The 23,726-nt window shown below is 41.8% G+C and overlaps 3 protein-coding genes across 3 annotated transcripts in view; 1 reads left to right on the top strand and 2 right to left on the bottom strand.

Annotated features, from left to right (window-relative positions):
* The window catches only part of fras1 (Fraser extracellular matrix complex subunit 1), an 88,379-nt gene extending 86,945 nt beyond the window's left edge, over positions 1-1,434 (bottom strand). Inside the window, exon 1 of the mRNA XM_061038982.1 lies at positions 817-1,434. Within this exon, the coding sequence (XP_060894965.1) occupies positions 817-874 (58 nt within the window). The 5' untranslated portion in view covers positions 875-1,434. The remainder of the gene's footprint in view (positions 1-816) is intronic.
* A 3,950-nt stretch (positions 1,435-5,384) lies between these two features.
* mrpl1 (mitochondrial ribosomal protein L1) lies at positions 5,385-9,067 on the bottom strand. Its single transcript, XM_061038969.1, has 9 exons — positions 8,981-9,067; positions 8,353-8,449; positions 7,942-8,212; positions 7,673-7,756; positions 7,429-7,500; positions 6,352-6,463; positions 6,101-6,201; positions 5,926-6,007; positions 5,385-5,636 (listed from the first exon to the last, which is right to left on the bottom strand). The coding sequence occupies exons 1-9, from the start codon at positions 9,009-9,011 to the stop codon at positions 5,530-5,532; spliced, it is 957 nt and encodes a 318-aa protein (XP_060894952.1). The 5' UTR covers positions 9,012-9,067; the 3' UTR covers positions 5,385-5,529.
* Positions 9,068-9,387: 320 nt separating this feature from the next.
* cnot6l (CCR4-NOT transcription complex, subunit 6-like) lies at positions 9,388-22,132 on the top strand. Its single transcript, XM_061038968.1, has 12 exons — positions 9,388-9,478; positions 13,010-13,131; positions 14,571-14,757; positions 15,916-16,001; positions 16,095-16,184; positions 16,294-16,362; positions 16,481-16,638; positions 19,444-19,598; positions 19,773-19,924; positions 20,369-20,596; positions 20,802-21,004; positions 21,536-22,132. The coding sequence occupies exons 2-12, from the start codon at positions 13,020-13,022 to the stop codon at positions 21,749-21,751; spliced, it is 1,656 nt and encodes a 551-aa protein (XP_060894951.1). The 5' UTR covers positions 9,388-9,478; positions 13,010-13,019; the 3' UTR covers positions 21,752-22,132.
* Positions 22,133-23,726: the final 1,594 nt, after the last annotated feature.

Raw genomic sequence — 23,726 nt, 5'->3', positions numbered from 1 at the left:
TATGAATGGATGAGTTAATACTGACGGACTCTTTACTCAGCGGCCTCTACCATCAGTGTATGAATGTGTAGGTGTGACCTGTGGTGTAAAAGCGCTTTGAGTAATCAGAAGAGTAGAAAATAACTCTTCAAGCTCCAGTCCATTTACCAGAACTACAGAAGAACTCTGGGGTGCAGGTAGTCGAGTGGTTAGTGCGTGCTCTCCTTACATAGGCTATAGTCCTCCAAGCGGGTGGCCCAGTTTCAAATCCAACCTGTTGCTCCTGATTCCTGACTCTATCCTCTGACCTATCTCTAAAATAAAGGCAGAAAAAGCCCCAAAATAAAACTTTTAAAATAAAAAAAGAACTAAAGAGGAACCCAGCTTGGTATGGAGCACTGACACTAGAAAAACAAACTGGACTTTGGAGGGTCTGACGGGCCCTGGCACAGTACAGTACAGAATGTCAGACGCATAAACCCAACGTTGCCAAAGTTCTTGTACAATTGAGACAGTTTGCCGGCAATGTTTGATAATTAAGAACAAGAAATTACCATGGTATTAATATCTTAGAATCTCAAAATGAAATGTTCTTAAAATAAACTTTGTGACACAGCTTTGAAAACTCGATTAAACATTTCTAGTCCTCTAAAAAGTCTTTACACTGATCTCAATGCTCAGAGTGTAAAAAGAGTTCATGTTGCTCCAGTTTTTCTGTTTACTTGGAAACACTCATCCAGATTTATTCAAGGAACCCTTCCTCCAGTCTCCCCCCCCCCCTCTGAGACGCCCCTGCCTCTCAGACTCAGATGAAGTTTTTTTTTTCCAAACACTCACCATGAATCCCGCACAGACCCGCAGCCACACAGACCACAAGCAGCCAGACCGTTGCCATAATCCGAGCCGTGCCGGGTTAGTCCGGGTCCAGGTACAGACTGTGGGGCTGTTTTCCTGTGTCTCTAATCAAACCGGACTCCTTGGTCACGGTTCATCTCAGAAACATCCAGAAAACCCTGAAACTCCGAGACTCAGTCTGAGCTCCGAGCTCCGGAATGCGGCTTAGACCAGGAGGAGTAAGCCGTACTCCTCCTGAAACCCGGATGACTGAGTCCTGCACCTCCTCAGTAAACAGGAGGACTGAACGCTCCTGCTCTCCTCCTCCAGCTGCTCCGCTCGGTGTGAACTCCGCTGAAATAAAGAAATCCTGCTTCAGATTTTTCAGTCTCTGATTTTCTTTCGACCCCAGACTTCAAAGTCCGCACACCGAGCCGTGCGGGCTGATCCGTGCTACGTGATTCTTGCAATGTGATCCGTGCTGTGCAAACCCGTGCGGGTTGAGCCGGGCCGTGTGTTCTGAACCGTGCGGACTAACGGAGCCGTGCTGTCTGCTCGGTATGAAGCGGGCTGTCGGTGTGTCCCGCAGTGTTTCACAGATTCACTCTCCGCTTCTCCTCTGTGCAGATTCTCTCTCTGCTCTCCCCTCCTCCTCCTCCCTCTCACTCCTCCTCCGGGGGGACGTCCCGCCTCCTCCCCCAACCCCCATCACAGGTAGCCCTTCATAACCACGTGGGAGGGTTATTATTATTATTTTCTTTTAAAGATTTATTTTCGGGCTTTTTGTGCCTTTAATGGAGAGAGAGAGGAAAGTGGGTAGAGTTGGAAATCAGGGAGAGAGAGAGAGAGAGGGGAATGACATGCTGGAAAGGAGCCACAGGTTGGGTTCGAAACCTGGCCCGCCCGCTTGGAGGACCATGGCCTCCATACCTGGGGCGCGCTCACTAACCACTGCCCCACCAGCGCCCCGTTATTATTTATTTAATTCAAAGTTTATTTCACCAGAAAACCTGGTTGAGATTAAGAATCTGTTTTAAAGAGACAGGCAGCAGCACATTTTAAAGTTACTGACATGAACACATGAAAACACAAACACAGGTCAGCACCTCAGGGGAGTAGTCCATCAACTAAAGAAAGCCAAGCTCACCTGAAAAAGTCAGACTGAAACTAACTACATCTCCTAATTAAGTCTCAAGTCGTTCCATGAACACAATAATTAACTAACCCTAACCCTACGGTGATGGAACCAAACTCCCACTTAAATGAGCCAGACTTATCGAAATCTACATCCTGATTTATCAAACACCTTCAGCTTCCTTTAAAAAGCTGCAGAGACACAGCAGAGCTGAAACTCCACTTCTGAAACACTTTATGACCAGAAGTTTTGATGAATTAAATTAGATCCCATTATCATATATGAAATTATTTCAAATATAATTAAAGATCGGACTTCACACAATGATTTCCTGCATATTAAATTAGGTCAAACTACAAAACACAAAACAGAGTATCAAACTACAAAGCAGAGACTGAAACTACAAAACAGAGTTTTGAACTACAAAACAGAGTCTTAAACTATTAAACAGTTTTAAATTACAAAACATAGTCTTACACTACAAAACAGAGTCTTAAACTACAAAACAGAGTTTAAAACTACAAAACAGAGTCTTACACTACAAAACAGAGTCTTAAACTACAAAACAGAGTTTAAAACTACAAAACAGAGTCTTAAACTACAAAACAGAGTTTAAAACTACAAAACAGAGTCTTAAACTACAAAACAGAGTTTAAAACTACAAAACAGAGTTTAAAACTACAAAACAGAGTCTTAAACTACAAAACAGAGTCTTAATCTACAAAACAGAGTTTAAAACTACAAAACAGAGTCTTAATCTACAAAACAGAGTTTAAAACTACAAAACAGAGTCTTAAACTACAAAACAGAGTTTAAAACTACAAAACAGAGTCTTAAACTACAAAACAGAGTTTAAAACTACAAAACAGAGTCTTAAACTACAAAACAGAGTCTTAAACTACAAAACAGAGTCTTAAACTACAAAACAGAGTCTTAATCTACAAAACAGAGTTTAAAACTACAAAACAGAGTCTTAAACTACAAAACAGAGTCTTAATCTACAAAACAGAGTTTTAAACTACAAAACAGAGTCTTAAACTACAAAACAGAGTCTTAAACTACAAAACAGAGTCTTAAACTTCAAAATTGTATTTTTGGGCTTTTTGTGCCTTTGATGGAGAGACAGGACAGTGGATAGAGTTGGAAATCAGGGAGAGAGAGCGAGAGAGGGGAATGACATGCGGGAAAGGAGCCACAGGTGGGATTCGAGCCTGGGCCGCCCGCCTGGAGGAGCAATGCCTCCATACATTTGGTGCGCACACAAACCACCGCGCCACCAGCGCCCCCGAAACAGAGTTTTAAACTACAAAGCAGAGTCTGAAAGTCCGGGTCATGTGAACCTGTACAACTTCAGGAAGATCAGACCTCGGAATGAACTTCCAAACTCCATGTGATCTGCAGAGTCCCTCTGCACCTTTAAGAAAAAGCTAAAGACCCAGCTCTTTCATGAATACCTACTAACTTAATGATGATGGTCTCCATATTATTGATGATGATGATGGTAATGACGATGGTTTTTGTTTGATAACGACGACTTATAAGATGGTTTCTATACTGATTAGAGCTCTCAAGAACTGCCGTCAATGTTGTGCTTTGCCTCTGGTCACTTCCTGTCAGCACCTGTGGTCAGTGGTCAGAAGTGAAGAGTGTACGTAACGCTACACAGGAAGCGATGCAGTCACACATCCTGTTAACAGTCATCAGAATCAGAAAGACGTTTTTATCCTCAGGGGGAAATGTGGACGTTACAGCAGTCTCAAACACAACATAGAAATATGAAATATAGAATATACATATAATGAGCTGTGATCTTAATGAACCCATGACCGACAACAACGACTCAGCTGTTTACGGACAGATCGTACGGATGAAGTTTTTACGATGGAGAAGTTTCCAGTTGTTGAGTGTCCGGGGTCAGACTCTCTAAAGGAGTTCCATGTTGCTCCTGTGTCTGAGCAGTACGTTGTGGTGTGGTAGACAATATCCAAGAAAACATGGACCCTAACCCTAACCCATTCCCCCTTCTGACACCACCGCCACAGAGTCCAACTCTGCCTGTATGGACTGTCCAGACAGACACAGACACAGACACAGACACACACACACACACACACACACACACACACACACACACACACACAGGTCAGCAGAGTGCACACTGCCACCTGGTGTTCAGAAGGAGAACTACGGCAGATCATATTACAGATCGTGGGCACACACTGAGGTTTGATCCATCCATCATCACTGAACCTAAGGAGCATGTCTTTGGACTGTGGGAGGAAGTCGGAGTACCAGGAGAGAACCCACACATGTACGGGGAGGACATGCAGACTCTACACAGAGAGACTCCTGTCAGACGGGGATTCAAACCAGGAACCTCCTCACAGAGGGGCTCCTGTCAGAGGGATTGGACTCACTCGGAGCTCTCTGGTCCTCAGGTGGGGGACTCTGAGCTCTCTGGTTCTCAGGTGGGGGACTCTGAGCTCTGTGGTCCTCAGGTGGGAGACTCTGAGCTCTCTGGTTCTCAGGTGGGGGACTCTGAGCTCTGTGGTCCTCAGGTGGGAGACTCTGAGCTCTCTGGTCCTCAGGTGGGAGACTCTGAGCTCTCTGGTCCTCAGGTGGGAGACTCTGAGCTCTCTGGTCCTCAGGTGGGAGACTCTGAGCTCTGTGGTCCTCAGGTGGGAGACTCTGAGCTCTCTGGTCCTCAGGTGGGAGACTCTGAGCTCTCTGGTCCTCAGGTGGGAGACTCTGAGCTCTCTGGTTTCTCAGGTGTGGGACTCTGAGCTCTCTGGTTTCTCAGGTGGGAGACTCTGAGCTCTCTGGTCCTCAGGTGGGAGACTCTGAGCTCTCTGGTTTCTCAGGTGTGGGACTCTGAGCTCTGTGGTTTCTCAGGTGTGGGACTCTGAGCTCTCTGGTTTCTCAGGTGTGGGACTCTGAGCTCTGTGGTCCTCAGGTGGGAGACTCTGAGCTCTCTGGTTTCTCAGGTGGGAGACTCTGAGCTCTCTGGTCCTCAGGTGGGAGACTCTGAGCTCTCTGGTTTCTCAGGTGGGGGACTCTGAGCTCTCTGGTCCTCTGGTGGAGGACTCTTAGTTCTGCTTCCAGATCAGGTGATTGGAGTTCAGCTCTGAGTCTGTTTAACGGACTCAGAACGAGTCTCCAGAGCTCGAGTTACCATAGTAACAGACTCAGAATAAACTAAACCTGACTTTTAAAGATTTGTTTTTGTGCCTTTATTGGAGAGATAGGACAGTGAATAGTCAGAAATCAGTGAGAGAGAGAGGGGGGGGAATGACATGAGGGAAAGGAGCCACAGATCAGACTCGAACCCGGGCCGCCCGCTGAAGGACTACAGCCTCCATACATGGGGCGTGCTCACTAACCTCTGCACCACCAGCGCCCCTGAATCAGACCCCAAATGTTTTCATTTAAATACAAATTTTAAACGATGAAACTTTATTGAACACAGAACATTTATTCAAACACATTTTATATATAAATGTAAATTAATCAATATATTATAAACAGATAATATATTGATTTATATATCGTTTATATATTAATACATCTACAGCAAACAAAGGTCACTCCTCCTCCTTCTCATCGGCTGCTTTCAATAAAACGTCTTCACTCCTGAACCACAACCCTTCACTCGCCTGAGTCGACATGATCGCACGCTCGATGAACGGTCCTGAGGAAGAGGAGGTACAAGAGGAGGAGGAGGAAGAGGAGGTACAAGAGGAGGAGGAGGAAGAGGAGGTACAAGAGGAGGAGGAAGAGAGAGAGGAGGAAGAGAGGGAGGAGGAAGAGGAGAGGGAGGAGGGAAAAGGAAGAGAGGGAGGAGGGAAAAGGAAGAGAGGGAGGAGGAGGGGGGGAGGAGGGAGGAATCCATCCAGTCAGAGATTTAAACAGAATCAGTGTTGTGTAAAATCGATGTATTGTTTTTTGATTGTCAGCTGTAAAGACGATGGTGAACTTACCCTTGTCAGCCGGTCGGTGCGAGCAGACGTCGTTCATGATGTTTTTTAGGTTTTCATAGATTTGATGTTTGTTCATGTCGAGCTGTTTGAGCAGAAAAATACAGATTATAAAAGTTATGAAATCTAAAACAAGGTTTAGATGGATAGTTAGAATTATTCTCAGTGTTTTAGTTACCGTGGCGATCTGAGTCCTGATGTAGCACTCGTCCTCCACCAGGTACTCGTGACCCGTTTTAAATAAATCCAACATTTTAGGGACGTTGACGCCCACTGACCCTGAAAATCACACGGAAACGACCGGCACTGAATAATTCATCATATATGTTCAGATCTGAAATGTGTTCATCTTAATGTAGCAGTTATTTCAAACTCGTTTTGAACTGTTGTTATTGTTCATTCATCAGGAGGTCAAAGGTCACAGCTCACCTCGTTTGCTCTTTGGAAACTTCTTCCTCAGTTTGCTTTTCAGCGCCACGAGTTTCTGCAGAATCTCTGGAACAGCCACGTAAAAATCTGCAGAAACCTCGTCATCCAGGATCTGGAAAAAAAAAAATCCAGATCAAACTGAAAATCAACAGACAGAAAAAAAAAAAAAAAAAGAATAGCACCCTCTGGGTCCCGCCACCTGCAGAGAACCCACTTCTAAAACCAAACTCCTGGAGAGGGACTGGACTCCTTTTCTGGAGACACCAAAAGTGAGAGGCTATGGGCGAACGAGAGGGTGGCCTATCTGTGACGGCAGGTCGCGGGAGTGACGCTCAGACTGTTGTGTGTTCAGAGGCCTTCTGGGAGACTCTGGGCGGGGTCCTCAAATTTCACTTTATTCGTCCCTGAAGGGGGGGTTGGTTTTGCAGGAAGGCAAAAAGACAAAAGAACATCCAAAAAGCCAACATGGTAAAAATGCAAGAGGTGACGAATAAAAACAACCGAGATCACTGACTGAGGGTCCTGGATTGCGGGGTTTTTGCCCGGGACTCTGTAATCCTTCTTGGAGACTTCAACGCTCAAGTGGGCATCGATGGAGATGCCTGGAGGGGGTGATGGGAGGAATGGCCTACAGGATCTGACCCTGAGGGGTGCTTTGTTGTTGGACTTCTGGGCCAGTCTCTGCAGACCAAGGTGGTTCCCATGATTATAATAAAGGGGGACCAGAGGATGTGCTCTTACCGTACCCTTGCAGGGCTTTTTGGGGGTCCAGTCTACATGTATTTAGTAGACTTGGAGAAGGCCTATGACCGAGTCCCTTAGGGGGTCCTGTTAGAGGTACTGCAGTATACGGGGTCTCGGGGTTGTTGCTACGAGCCGTATGGTCCCTGTATGAACAGAGTGGTAGTCCACATCCTCAGACACAAAGTCAGACACATTCTGCGTGCGTTTCCTCTAGGGTGCCTGGGCTCCGCCTCAGAGCGAGGGGGAGGAGCTCACATCCATTGGTTGATTGATTTGTTACAGTCCTGATCTCTGATTGGATAAAAAAAACTTGATGTTTGTTTATAAACTCACCGGCTGAATGAGCTCTGCTCCTCCAGCTAACATCGCTCCGTGAAGCTGAGCTTCTCTCACCTGATCCTCGTCCTAAAACACACACACACACACAGACACACAGACACACAGACACACACACACACACACACACACACACACACACACACACACACACACACACACACACAGTGTTAAAAGTGATCTTGTTGTTATTTTTGTATCTTTTTAGATTTATTTATATTAATAAATTAAATTATTTTACTTCAGTAAAAACTAAAACTTTGTTCTCCGTCGTCCTGAAGGGATGAGGAAGGTGAACGACGCTGACGAACTGGTTGACTCTTTTCTGAGGAGGAAACAGGGCAAAGAATTTCAGATTAAAAGTTTCTCCAGTGAAACAGTTTCAGAATAAAACATCAGTAAAGATATTTAACCTTTAAGATAAATGAGGTCAGAGGTCAACAGACTCTCTCTCTTTCAGCCGATCTCTAAAAAAATATTTAAAAAATTAAACGCCAGTCTCTTTCGTACCTTCTTCTCCAGCTTCATGTCAAGCTTCAGGTCGATGAAAACCGCCTGATTTTTGGGCGTGAAGTCTAAAAGCTGGAAGTTCTTCAGTAGGTCGATGGCGTCCGCCGCACCGTGGATCGTTCTCGGGTAAAACCTCATCACATACACGTCATCGACTGGCGCCCACGCCGTCTTCCCGTACGGCTTGTGTCTGTCTTTATCGTCGATCACCCTCTTCTCCTTCTTCACTTCCTTCTCCGCCTCCTCCTTCTTCTTCTCCTTCTTCATCGCCCTGACGAACACGGAGATCACAAAATCTTTAACGTACGGACTTTCTAACTTTGTTTCTCTTCTTTAATCTTTGACATGAACAGACTGATGTGCTTCACAGCTTCATCCTGAGACTTTGTAAATCAAGGTTTGTGAAGTCACCTGACGGCAGCGAAGGTCCTGACAGGTACGCTCATCTGTGACACGCCTGTGTGGGCGGGGCCTCGGGCTCTCAGCTGCCTCTGACATCCTGTAAACACTAAAAAACAAAACTCTTAATGAAGTTCAATCACACTTTGGACATTAAATGATACAAAAGACAATTTAAATGTTTTCATCAGAAACTTGAAATCGCACGGACTAGTTTAAGTTAAATAAAGTTAAATAAAGTTAAATAAAGTGAGCCTCGTGTTGGTTTACCTGTGCAGATTTATAGTTACACACAACACTATTTAACATGACTGAAAACCGTCTTTAGCTGATAATAAAAAGGTTTAATTCCAATTTCGTAAGGTCCCTCACCTAAATAATGAATGCCGAATTAAAGGCAGACCCTTGAATATAACAGATATAACATTTAATTATTTTTATAGAAAGTCTAAAGTGTGATTTAAAGAGAAAATCGTTAAATCTGAACTATTTTAGATGAGTTTCGTTGTGACGTCATCAGCGCGACAGCCAGCGAACCGATTAGCTGTCATGCTAACAGGCTGCAATAATACTTATGATTTAAATAAATAAATATATGAGATTTTATTTCATTTTTTCTGTTAAATTAAAAACTACTGACCTTTCCACACAGTCCGCGTGCAGGTAGCCATGTCTGGGACTGCTGCTCCTCCGTGTGGAAACAACGTCAACTACACAAAGGTTCCACCTGGGACATAACAACACGGAATCGTTTATTAATTATAAGTTTGTAATAATTAATCTGTTAAAGAATATAAAGTGTATATCCCAGAGCTGAGCTTTTATCTTAAGTTCAGTAAATATAATGACACTTGTTGTAAATACCAGTCTTCACTTTTTAAACGTTAAACTATTAAAGTAGGGACGAACTCTACATCCTCCCTCACCCGTCCTGAGTTTGATTTTCTTCATTAAATTCAAATGTGACATTAAATAATCAAAAATATAACCACATCAAGAAGACGGGACCAGGCGGAAGTGACGTTTGTTGTTCTTGTTGCGTTTCCGAGACGTTCAGGGTCTGATCGGGTTCATCAGCTGTGTCTGCATGTCTCCACCGATTCTCTCCAAAGATCCTCTCTTACTGCCCCTAATGAAGGTAAACACTCTCAACACCTTGTTGTCACGCTGCGGACTCGTAGTCCGAGTCGTCCCGGGTTAAATTCACACTTTAATCCGCCTCAATGTTGAACCAGCTCCGCCTCGGTGACACCGGGCAGAGAGGGTCCTGAAGCCGGGCAGAGAGCGTCCTGAAGCCGGGTAGAGAGCGTCCTGAAGCTGCTACAAATATAAATCCATCGCGGTGCTCTGAGCTCTCTGTACGGTTCACCCGGTTTTAATCCGTGTTTATTCCGTTTTAATGATATTTAACAGTGTAAACACATTGAACATGTAGGAGTTACGGTGAGCGTGTGACAGCCAGGTGTGACAGGTGCTGAGCGGCTCCAACATAAACATGTCACATTCAGGGACCTAAAGTCACACAGTGTTCCCGTCTCTGATCTGTCAGCTGTTAGCGCAGCTAGCTTAGCTTCATCTACTTTTATATAATATACTTTCAAAGTTGTTTAAAATAAAGAACAACAGCGGATAATGTTCAGTTAAATTAGAGATAAATCTCAGGTGTGTGTGTGAAGTTTATACCTGTGTGTGATTCAGTGAACAGGTTATATAATGTTCACCTCCGATTGACCTCATGAAGCTGCTCTCAGACTCACTGTGTTTATATTTAACATGTAGGCCTACAGTTTGATTCACTGCAGGAGTCACAACTAACCTGTCTATAACACACTTTTAATATAAATTACTATAACACGCTAATAACATGTATAATACACTTTAATATATATTACTATAACACGCTAATAACATGTATAATACACTTTAATATATATTACTATAACACGCTAATAACATGTATAATACACTTTAATATATATTACTATAACACGCTAATAACATGTATTATACACTTTAATATATATTACTATAACACGCTTAAAACATGTATAATACACTTTAATATATATTACTATAACATATATATTACTATAACACGCTTATAACATGTATAATACACTTTAATATATATTACTATAACATATATATTACTATAACACGCTTATAACATGTATAATACACTTGAATATATATTACTATAACATGCTTAAAACATGTATAATACACTTTAATATAGATTACTATAACACGCTTAAAACATGTATAATACACTTTAATATAGATTACTATAACACGCTTATAACATGTATAATACACTTTAATATATATTACTATAACATGCTTAAAACATGTATAATACACTTTAATATAGATTACTATAACACGCTTAAAACATGTATAATACACTTTAATATATATTACTATAACACGCTAATAACATGTATAATACACTTTAATATATATTACTATAACACGCTAATAACATGTATAATACACTTTAATATATATTACTATAACACGCTTATAACATGTATAACACACTTTTAATATAGATTACTATAACACGCTAATAACATGTATAATACACTTTAATATATATTACTATAACACGCTAATAACATGTATAATACACTTTAATATATATTACTATAACATGCTAATAACATGTATAATACACTTTAATATATATTACTATAACATGCTTAAAACATGTATAATACACTTTAATATATATTACTATAACACGCTAATAACATGTATAATACACTTTAATATATATTACTATAACACCCTAATAACATGTATAATACACTTTAATATATATTACTATAACACGCTTATAACATGTATAACACACTTTTAATATATATTACTATAACACGCTAATAACATGTATAATACACTTTAATATAGATTACTATAACACGCTAATAACATGTATAATACACTTTAATATATATTACTATAACACGCTAATAACATGTATAATACACTTTAATATATATTACTATAACACGCTTAAAACATGTATAATACACTTTAATATATATTACTATAACACGCTAATAACATGTATAATACACTTTTAATATATATTACTATAACACGCTAATAACATGTATAATACACTTTTAATATATATTACTATAACACGCTTAAAACATGTATAATACACTTATAACATGTATATTACTATAACACACTTAAAACATGTATAATACACTTTTAACATATATATTACTATAACACGCTAATAACATGTATAATACACTTTTAATATATATTACTATAACACGCTAATAACATGTATAATACACTTTAATATATGTTACTATAACACGCTTAAAACATGTATAATACACTTTTAATATATATTACTATAACACGCTAATAACATGTATAATACACTTTAATATATATTACTATAACACGCTTAAAACATGTATAATACACTTATAACATGTATATTACTATAACACGCTTAAAACATGTATAATACACTTTAATATATATTACTATAACACGCTTAAAACATGTATAATACACTTTTAATATATATTACTATAACACGCTAATAACATGTATAATACACTTTAATATATTACTATAACACGCTTAAAACATGTATAATACACTTATAACATGTATATTACTATAACATGCTTAAAACATGTATAATACACTTTAATATATATTACTATAACACGCTTAAAACATGTATAACACGCTTAAAACATGTATAATACACTTTAATATATATTACTATAACACGCTTAAAACATGTATAATACACTTTTAATATATATTACTATAACACGCTAATAACATGTATAATACACTTTAATATATATTACTATAACACGCTTAAAACATGTATAATACACTTATAACATGTATATTACTATAACACGCTTAAAACATGTATAATACACTTTAATATATATTACTATAACACGCTTAAAACATGTATAATACACTTTTAATATATATTACTATAACACGCTAATAACATGTATAATACACTTTAATATATTACTATAACACGCTTAAAACATGTATAATACACTTATAACATGTATATTACTATAACATGCTTAAAACATGTATAATACACTTTAATATATATTACTATAACACGCTTAAAACATGTATAATACACTTAACATGTATAATACACTTTAATATATATTACTATAACACGCTTAAAACATGTATAATACACTTTTAATATATATTACTATAACACGCTAATAACATGTATAATACACTTTAATATATATTACTATAACACGCTTAAAACATGTATAATACACTTATAACATGTATATTACTATAACATGCTTAAAACATGTATAATACACTTTAATATATATTACTATAACACGCTTAAAACATGTATAATACACTTATAACATGTATAATACACTTAAATATATATTACTATAACACGCTTAAAACATGTATAATACACTTTTAATATATATTACTATAACACGCTAATAACATGCCTATCACATGTTTATAACATGTATATTACTGTAACACGCTAATAACATGCCTATCACATGTTTATAACATGTATATTACTATAACACGCTAATAACATGTCTATTTCACCTTTATAAAAGGTCATGAAGAATTGTTTTTAAACATTTTTTGTTTTGTTTAGATTGACAGTTATGCCCAAAGAAAAATATGATCCTCCTGATCCTCGTCGATGTTACACCATCATGTCAGCTGAGGAGGCGGCCAACGGGAAGAAGTCTTACTGGGCCGAACTCGAGATCTCAGGTAGGTCTACCAGTTTTACTGTGGGTCTGATGGTATGAACCAACCCTGAGAGGGTTAAAGGTCAGCTTTAATATGAACCTATATTTATGTTAAAAGGTGGCTGTGACTCAGTTGTAGATCTACTGATGGACTCTTTACTCAGCGGCCTCTACCATCAGTGTGTGAATGTGTATGAATGGATGATTTAATACTGATGGACTCTTTACTCAGCGGCCTCTACCATCAGTGTGTGAATGTGTATGAATGGATGATTTAATACTGATGGACTCTTTACTCAGCGGCCTCTACCATCAGTGTGTGAATGTGTATGAATGGATGATTTAATACTGATGGACTCTTTACTCAGCAGCCTCTACCATCAGTGTGTGAATGTGTATGAATGGATGATTTAATACTGATGGACTCTTTACTCAGCGGCCTCTACCATCAGTGTGTGAATGTGTATGAATGGATGATTTAATACTGATGGACTCTTTACTCAGCAGCCTCTACCATCAGTGTGTGAATGTGTATGAATGGATGATTTAATACTGATGGACTCTTTACTCAGCAGCCTCTACCATCAGTGTGTGAATGTGTGTGAATGGATGAGTTAATACTGATGGACTCTTTACTCAGCGGCCTCTACCATCAGTGTGTGAATGTGTATGAATGGATGAGTTAATACTGATGGACTCTTTACTCAGCGGCCTCTACCATCAGTGTGTGAATGTGTATGAATGGATGATTTAATACTGATGGACTCTTTACTCAGTGGCCTCTACCATCAGTGTGTGAATGTGTATGAATGGATGAGTTAATACTGATGGACTCTTTACACAGCGGCCTCTACCATCAGTGTGTGAATGTGTGTGAATGGATGAGTTAATACTGATTGACTCTTTACTCAGCGACCTCTACCATCAGTGTGTGAATGTGTGTGAATGGATGAGTTAATACTGATGGACTCTTTACACAGCGGCCTCTACCATCAGTGTGTGAATGTGTGTGAATGGATGAGTTAATACTGATGGACTCTTTACACAGCAGCCTCTACCATCAGTGTGTGAATGGATGAGTTAATACTGATGGACTCTTTACACAGCGGCCTCTACCATCAGTGTGTGAATGTGTATGAATGGATGAGTTAATACTGATGGACTCTTTACACAGCAGCCTCTACCATCAGTGTGTGAATGGATGAGTTAATACTGATGGACTCTTTACTCAGCAGCCTCTACCATCAGTGTGTGAATGTGTATGAATGGATGAGTTAATACTGATGGACTCTTTACTCAGCAGCCTCTACCATCAGTGTTTGAGCTTCTACCATGGCCTATCAGTGTGTGAATGTGTAGGTATGACATGCGATGTAAAAGCACTTTGAGTTGTCAGAAGGCAAGAAAATAAATCTACAAGCGTTAGTCCATTTACCATCTGTCCCATTTTTTGTTCCTCAGGTCGTGTTCGGAGTCTAAGCAACTCTTTATGGACGCTCACTCACCTGACAGCACTTCACATCAACGACAACAACCTGACCCGCCTACCCCCCGACATTGCCAAACTGCCTCACCTGGTCTACCTAAACCTGTCATCCAACAAGCTGCGAAGCCTGCCCGCCGAACTAGGCAACATGGTCTCTCTCAGGTGAGCAGCAGGAGGGCAACATGTCTCTCTCAGGTGAGCAGCATGAGGGCAACATGTCTCTCTCAGGTGAGAAACTTGGAGGGCAACATGTCTCTCTCAGGTGAGCAGCATGAGGGCAACATGTCTCTCTCAGGAGAGAAACTTGGAGGGCAACATGTCTCTCTCAGGTGAGCAGCATGAGGGCAACATGTCTCTCTCAGGTGAGCAGCAGGAGAGCAACATGTCTCTCTCAGGTGAGGAACTTGGAGGGCAACATGTCTCTCTCAGGTGAGAAACTTGGAGGGCAACATGTCTCTCTCAGGTGAGCAGCATGAGGGCAACATGTCTCTCTCAGGTGAGCAGCAGGAGGGCAACATGTCTCTCTCAGGTGAGGAACTTGGAGAGCAACATGTCTCTCTCAGGTGAGCAGCATGAGGGCAACATGTCTCTCTCAGGAGAGAAACTTGGAGGGCAACATGTCTCTCTCAGGTGAGAAACTTGGAGGGCAACATGTCTCTCTCAGGTGAGCAGCATGAGGGCAACATGTCTCTCTCAGGTGAGCAGCATGAGGGCAACATGTCTCTCTCAGGTGAGCAGCATGAGGGCAACATGTCTCTCTCAGGTGAGCAGCAGGAGGGCAACATGTCTCTCTCAGGTGAGGAACTTGGAGGGCAACATGTCTCTCTCAGGTGAGCAGCAGGAGGGCAACATGTCTCTCTCAGGTGAGGAACTTGGAGAGCAACATGTCTCTCTCAGGTGAGCAGCATGAGGGCAACATGTCTCTCTCAGGAGAGAAACTTGGAGGGCAACATGTCTCTCTCAGGTGAGAAACTTGGAGGGCAACATGTCTCTCTCAGGTGAGCAGCATGAGGGCAACATGTCTCTCTCAGGTGAGCAGCAGGAGGGCAACATGTCTCTCTCAGGTGAGGAACTTGGAGGGCAACATGTCTCTCTCAGGTGAGCAGCAGGAGGGCAACATGTCTCTCTCAGGTGAGGAACTTGGAGGGCAACATGACTCCCCACATGTTGATTGATTGTTTTTTGTCATGTTTTGTCATGTAAATCTTTTTTCCAAACTTTGCTAGACGTTGCTCTGAGTCATTGATCTGAAGCAAAAAGAATAAGTTTGGTTTCAAGATGTTTTTGCTTTCATAAAGATGACAATCTTTATTTTTTCAGGGAATTACTTTTAAACAACAATCTTTTACGAGTCCTGCCTTATGAACTGGGGAGACTTTTCCAGCTGCAAACCCTGGGACTTAAAGGTTTTCCTTCATTATGAATATGTTTGCATTATTAATAACACCAGATTATAAAATACAAGTATAAAAAATGTCTTATAATTTAATGTTTTATAGGAAACCCTCTGTCCCAGGACATCCTGAACCTGTACCAGGAACCTGATGGAACCCGGAAACTTCTGAACTACATGCTGGATAATCTGGCAGGTAATCTCACCTGAGCTCCATTTTTACCTGAGGTAAAAGGTATATAAGAACATGTTTAACCTGTGTTTGTCACAGTTTAATGAGTAACTCTCACCTGTACCTGTGTTAGTTCACCCTGAGCAGCTGCCCCAGAGACCGTGGATCACTCTGAGGGAGAGAGACCAGACGAGTCCGACAGGTACGTTAGAGTTTAATGTCTGAATGTATAGCTTCTAGGGGTTGGGGTTATTTTCAGTCAGAAACACAACTTTAAACTGTATCCTCTTCTTCAATCCCCCCCCATCTCACCTCTGCAGCCGTGTTCACCGTCATGTGTTATAACGTGTTGTGTGATAAATACGCCACGCGGCAGCTGTATGGCTATTGTCCGTCATGGGCGCTGAGCTGGGAGTACAGGAAGAAAGGCATCATGGAGGAGATCACGCACTGTGACGCCGACATCATCAGCCTGCAGGTGAGCTGGCACTGTGACATCATCAGCCTGCAGGTGAGCTAGCACTGTGGCATTATCAGCTTGCAGGTGAGCTAGCAGGTTAGCTAGCACTGTGACATCATCAGCCTGCAGGTGAGCTAGCAGGTTAGCTAGCACTGTGACATTATCAGCCTGCAGGTGAGCTGGCACTGTGACATCATCAGCCTGCAGGTGAGCTGGCACTGTGACATTATCAGCCTGCAGGTGAGCTGGCACTGTGACATCATCAGCCTGCAGGTGAGCTAGCAGGTGAGCTAGCACTGTGACATCATCAGCCTGCAGGTGAGCTAGCAGTGTGGCATCATCAGCTTGCAGGTGAGCTAGCAGGTTAGCTAGCACTGTGACATCATCAGCCTGCAGGTGAGCTAGCAGTGTGGCATCATCAGCTTGCAGGTGAGCTAGCAGGTTAGCTAGCAGTGTGGCATCATCAGCTTGCAGGTGAGCTAGCAGGTTAGCTAGCAGTGTGGCATCATCAGCCTGCAGGTGAGCTAGCAGGTTAGCTAGCACTGTGACATTATCAGCCTGCAGGTGAGCTGGCAGGTTAGCTAGCAGTGTGGCATCATCAGCTTGCAGGTGAGCTAGCAGGTTAGCTAGCAGTGTGGCATCATCAGCCTGCAGGTGAGCTAGCAGGTTAGCTAGCACTGTGACATCATCAGCCTGCAGGTGAGCTTGCAGGTGAGCTAGTAGTGTGACATCATCAGCTTGCAGGTTAGCTAGCATAGTTAATAGAAGGTAAAGCTTAGCTAGCTGCTCAACCCTTATCTGAATAGTTACATCAGCAGGCTAACATGCTAGCAAGAACAATGCTAACATTTTGCCAATGAATATTATTAATGTTACCCATCATAGTTTAGCTTAGTAGCATACTGATAGCGCGTTAGCGCTGGACTCACTGCAGCTGAGCTGGGAATGTTTTTAATTTGCAGGTAAATTGTTATGAAATTAAAGGTTATGACTAAATTACACTTTTGCCTAAAGGTGGTGCTTAAGGAGAACTTGCCAGGTGTCATCTCTTAAAACGTGATATTTAAACCTGTCTAGCTGATAGCTATTGAGATAATTGAGACCTCTATGCAACCACAGATCAATATCCAGCTTGGAACACCCAAACTCATGCCCACAAAGTCTGCAGGAACCTGGGTGTCATGATTGATGACCAGCTAACTTTTAAGGTTCAAGTAGCCTCGATTGCCTGGTCAAGTCGATTTGCCCTGAACAACATCAGGAAGATCAGACCTTACCTGTCAGAGCTACACAGCTCCTGGTACAGGCTCTTGTGATATCACGCATTGGCTTCCTACATGCACTAGACGATACAAAACGCAGCAGGACGACTGGTCTTCAACCTCCCCAAAAACAGCATGTCACGCTGTTCATCACCCTCCACTGGCTCCCAGTTACTGCTCACATCAAATTTAAAGGGGAAATATGAAAATCCACTTATACAGTGTGTTTGAACATATATCTGTGTAACCTGAGAGTCTACTGACCCACAACATGTGAAATAAACCATCCAGTCCTTTGTTTGTGGTCTGCATAAGTCTTACAACACAGAGAACAATGCTCTGTTTCAAATGTGCTCTCCTTGTGATGTCACAAAAAACCCTCCCCTGGTATCTCCACCCATGGACTCCACCCCCAGCCTACAACAAAACTTTTGCGCAAGTCCGCTATTTTTATTCTCTCTACAGAGGAGTGATGTCTACCGGGAAAACTTGGGGGGGGTCATTTCATTTAAAGAGACACACACACCAAAACGGAGCGTTCTGAGAGAGCTGGTTTATACAGGGTCACAAACCTCCTCTGGTGCTTGATTCATGTTATATTTTGACCAAAGCAAAGCACAGATGTTTCATTTAGACCACAGAGGACTGTTTGAAAAGGTGGAGAAGCGGGATGATATGTCCTCTTTAAAACTCTGCTCGCTTACAAAACAGCCACAAAAATGGCTCCAGGTCTACACTCCCTCTCACCCACTACGCTCCGCCAATGAAAGGCGTCTGATCCAACCTTCACTACAGTTTCCAAAGTCTCTCACTGTCGCTCCCCTGTGTTGGAACAAACGACCAACTTCCATTCAATCTGCAGAGTCCCTTTGCATCTGAACACATGAATCTACAAACACACACACATCCAACATAACTTCTTTATGATGTTCTTTTTGATTATGTAGATCATAAGACATTGAGGTTAATATCAGTCTGTTTATCAGAACAACAGGAACGAGAGGAATACAAAGGAGAAATCCTTCCTGCTTCCCATTTTTCTTAACAATGAGTAAGGTCTTTAACCTGCTCTTTTGTAAAGCGCCTCAAGAAAACACTGGTTATGAATTGGGGCTATACAAATAATGATTGATCGATTGATTGATTGATTGATTGGATGAATCCACTGACTGTATATAAAGATGGTCGAAAACAAAGTTTCCCCCTGAGACCAGCGCTGACATTGAACTGCTGACATCTTTTGAATCAAGAGTTGTGCAGTACACTCAATAGCGTAGGTTTTGACGTCCCGTCCCTTCCTCTGACCAAAACACACCTGTACCTTGGTCCCTCAGGTTGAACTTCCTGTTAAAAGGTCAAAGGTCACTCAGGTGGGTTCAGTCCAGAGCAGAACAGATTCTTGTGTCGGTTAGAAGTAGACACTGACACTGTTCCTCCTCTACTCTGAAAATGCATGCATCTGAGAAACATTTATCTGTTAACATGGAGGAGGCGGAGCTTATGGCCTATACTGCAGCCATTCATACAGTCTGACCTGATTTATTGTTGTGTGTGTGTGTAGGAGGTGGAGACGGAGCAGTACTACACTTTGTTTCTAGAAACCCTGAAGGATCATGGGTATGACGGATATTTCTGTCCGAAGTCTCGAGCTAAACTTGTTTCTGAGCCGGAGAGGAAACATGTGGACGGCTGCGCTGTTTTCTTCAAGACACAGAAGTGAGTAAAAGTATTTCTAATTATCAAGTGTTTTAAAAAAGATCTAGTCACAGGATTTAAGTTTTACGTTTTTCTGACTGACAAACGTCGACACATTGAGAATTTGTGAAATAAATTTGTTAAATAAAAAATAACTTTAAAAGCCTCGATGTTAACTCTGCTTTATTTCTGCAGGTTCACTTTGGTCCAGAAACACACCGTCGAGTTTAACCAGGTCGCCATGGCGAACTCTGAGGGCTCCGAGGTGATGCTGAACAGAGTGATGACCAAAGACAACATCGGCGTTGCCGTGCTGCTCGAAGTCAACAAGGACGTTTTCTCTGGAGGTAAGAGGATCAGAAGACAAACCGTCTGTCTGTAGAACAACAGAACCCCACATGTACTGGTTTTCTTTATATATTATTATTATCTCTATATTATTATGATAAAAAGGTTCTCTGGACAGATGATCCCAACACCTGTTGGTGGACTGCTGGGAGGGCCCCGCGGTCCACCAACAGGTGATGGGCTACATGGGCAGCAGCAGGTTTGGGGTGGCATAATGTCAGGACTGAGACGAGGGCTAGGGTGGATGGTTAGGTAGACTTAGTGTGTGCTCCCAATTGTCTTAGACATCACATTCATATAGTTTAGGGTCCATTTCCACGTAGTGGAGTTTTAAACTTATTTGGTATAATATTTAGTTTTTTGTGTTGAAGGTTTTGTTTACCTGCAGGGCTTTGAAAGAGAACACCTGCGCTGTAACTCAGTTTCTTCTTCTATGGTTTCAGGTGTGAAGCCTCCTCAGGACAGGCAGCTGATCCTGGTAGCGAACGCCCACATGCACTGGGACCCCGAGTTCTCGGACGTGAAGTTGATCCAGACGATGATGTTTCTGTCGGAGTTAAAAAGCATCGCTGAGCGGGCTACGGGCTCCATGGCAACCAGCTCGCAGTCCTCTGACCCGTCGTCCATCCCGATTGTGCTCTGTGCCGACCTCAACTCACTGCCCGACTCCGGTACGACCATCTGAATAAACAATCATAATAATTATATTTAAAAAATAATAATAATAATGACCTGAGTCGGATCGTGTTAAGTTTAATTCTTCTAAAATAACTAAGATGAAGCTTTATTTAAACATGAAAATACTTTGAGTCCGTGATAGGAAATGTAATTTATGGATTTTTAGAGCCAATTACATTTTACCTGTGTGTGATCCAGGTGTGGTTGAATACCTCAGCAACGGTGGTGTTGCCGAAAATCACAAGGACTTCAAGGAGCTCCTCTACAGTGAATGTTTGACCAACTTCAACTGCAACGGGAAGAACGGCAATTCAGACGGCAGCATCACCCACGGCTTCAAGTTGAAGAGCGCCTACGACAGCAACCTGATGCCTTACACCAACTACACGTACGACTTTAAGGTAAAAACATGTCGGTAACCACGGCAACCTGATGCCTCACACCAACTACACGTACGACTTTAAGGTAAAAACATGTCGGTAACCACGGCAACCTGATGCCTCACACCAACTACACGTACGACTTTAAGGTAAAAACATGTCGGTAACCACGGCGACCTGATGCCTCACACCAACTACACGTACGACTTTAAGGTAAAAACATGTCGGTAACCACGGCGACCTGATGCCTCACACCAACTACACGTACGACTTTAAGGTAAAAACATGTCGGTAACCGCGGCAACCTGATGCCTCACACCAGCTACACGTACGACTTTAAGGTAAAAACATGTTGTCAGTAACCACGGCAACCTGATGCCTCACACCAACTACACGTACGACTTGAAGTTAACACATGATCATCATGTTCTGATTCAGAACATGGTTTATGATCAATAGATTATGTGATGATTTCTCATTTTTAATCTTGTGTTATAATTTATTGATTGTTTCATTGATTTGGTTGATCTCCTGTTCTCTGTTTACCTGCAGGGAGTTATCGACTACATCTTCTTCTCTAAGACTCATCTGAGCGCGCTCGGCTTGATGGGACCGCTGGACAGCCAATGGCTCGTCAATAACAACATCACCGGCTGCCCCCACCCCCACATCCCCTCCGACCACTTCTCCCTCCTCGCCCAGCTAGAGCTGAAGCCCCCCCATCCATCCCCCTCCCTCAACGGGCTGCACCTTCCAGTCCACAGGTAGTGCAGCCTGGGAGCCCCGCCTCCTTCTTACCCCCCTTCAAACACAGCCCCCCTCCAGGTTTATACAGGACCGCCCTCCCCCCAGTTTCTACAGTCCCTGTACAGTTTTTTGATCCTGTTTAAAAACCATTGACACCAAAGTGGAGTGAAGTATTCGCCTGCTTGTGTTTTCACACACGGAAAATTATTTTTGTTTTCTCTTTTAAAGTTGATACCAAATGTTGGGCTGGGGAGGAAGTTGCTACGGTAACCCCTAATGTCCATTATGCTTCTTCTTTTTGTTTATATATTTTCATGATCGCTTTAAGACAATCCACTTTCTTCTCTCCTCACTCAGATGTCAGAATATAAAAAGGGAGAACAATGTTCATGTTCTGTTCAAGTCTCCGTTTGAAACTTTTTATCTTTACAAAATTAACTGACGGATAATCAAATAAAATCAGAGAAACTGCAAAGAGTTGTAGGTAGAACACAGAACCCTGATACCATAAAACAGGGGAACACAGAACCCTGATACAATAAAACAGGAGAACACAGAACCCTGATACAATAAAACAGGAGAACACAGAACCCTGATACCATAAAACAGAAGAACACAGAACCCTGATACCATAAAACAGGAGAACACAGAACCCTGATACCATAAAACAGGAGAACACAGAACCCTGATACAATAAAACAGGAGAACACACAACCCTGATACAATAAAACAGGAGAACACAGAACCCTGATACCATAAAACAGGAGAACACAGAACCCTGATACAATAAAACAGGAGAACACAGAACCCTGATACAATAAAACAGGAGAACACAGAACCCTGATACCATAGAACAGGAGAACACAGAACCCTGATACCATAAAACAGGAGAACACAGAACCCTGATACCATAGAACAGGAGAACACAGAACCCTGATACCATAAAACAGGAGAACACAGAACCCTGATACAATAAAACAGGAGAACACAGAACCCTGATACCATAGAACAGGAGAACACAGAACCCTGATACCATAAAACAGGAGAACACAGAACCCTGATACCATAGAACAGGAGAACACAGAACCCTGATACAATAAAACAGGAGAACACAGAACCCTGATACCATAGAACAGAAGAACACAGAACCCTGATACCATAAAACAGGAGAACACAGAACCCTGATACCATAGAACAGGAGAACACAGAACCCTGATACCATAAAACAGGAGAACACAGAACCCTGATACCATAGAACAGAAGAACACAGAACCCTGATACCATAAAACAGGAGAACACAGAACCCTGATACCATAGAACAGAAGAACACAGAACCCTGATACCATAAAACAGGAGAACACAGAACCCTGATACCATAAAACAGGAGAACACAGAACCCTGATACAATAAAACAGGAGAACACACAACCCTGATACAATAAAACAGGAGAACACAGAACCCTGATACCATAAAACAGGAGAACACAGAACCCTGATACCATAAAACAGGAGAACACAGAACCCTGATACCATAAAACAGGAGAATAATATTTAATATAGGACTCTTTCAATCAAAAGAACACTCCACAAGGTTTATTTACTGAACTACCACTGTTTTCTGTAAATGCATGATTATGACCTCGTGAGGAAGAAAAGATGTGGAAAAAGTCGCGCAGCCAGTCTGGTCTGTGTCGCCGTCTTTCCCAGCACAGCGTGCAACCAGCTTTTAATCCTCAATGAATGGGGATGTGTTTTTAATCGCATCAGGTCGCAGTTAGTGGCTGCTGTACCCGCTGTAATGATGGCGCGTGTTTCAGTATTTTATACTGGTATATTGGTCGCACCGGTGTGTAAGACGCAGCCAACTTTTAAGACGAAAAAATAGGTATTAAAAGTGCGTCTTATACACCGGATTTTACGGTACGTGCTATTTCAAAAAGGAGCCAGACTTCTCTAATCTTTCACACTTCATTTATCTCGCCCCATGGCGCCAACAG

The sequence above is a fragment of the Labrus mixtus genome, chromosome 5 (assembly GCF_963584025.1).
Source record: "Labrus mixtus chromosome 5, fLabMix1.1, whole genome shotgun sequence".
NCBI lineage: Eukaryota > Metazoa > Chordata > Actinopteri > Labriformes > Labridae > Labrus > Labrus mixtus.
Note: the sequence above shows the minus strand (reverse complement) of the source record. Positions and strands in the feature narration are given on the sequence as shown.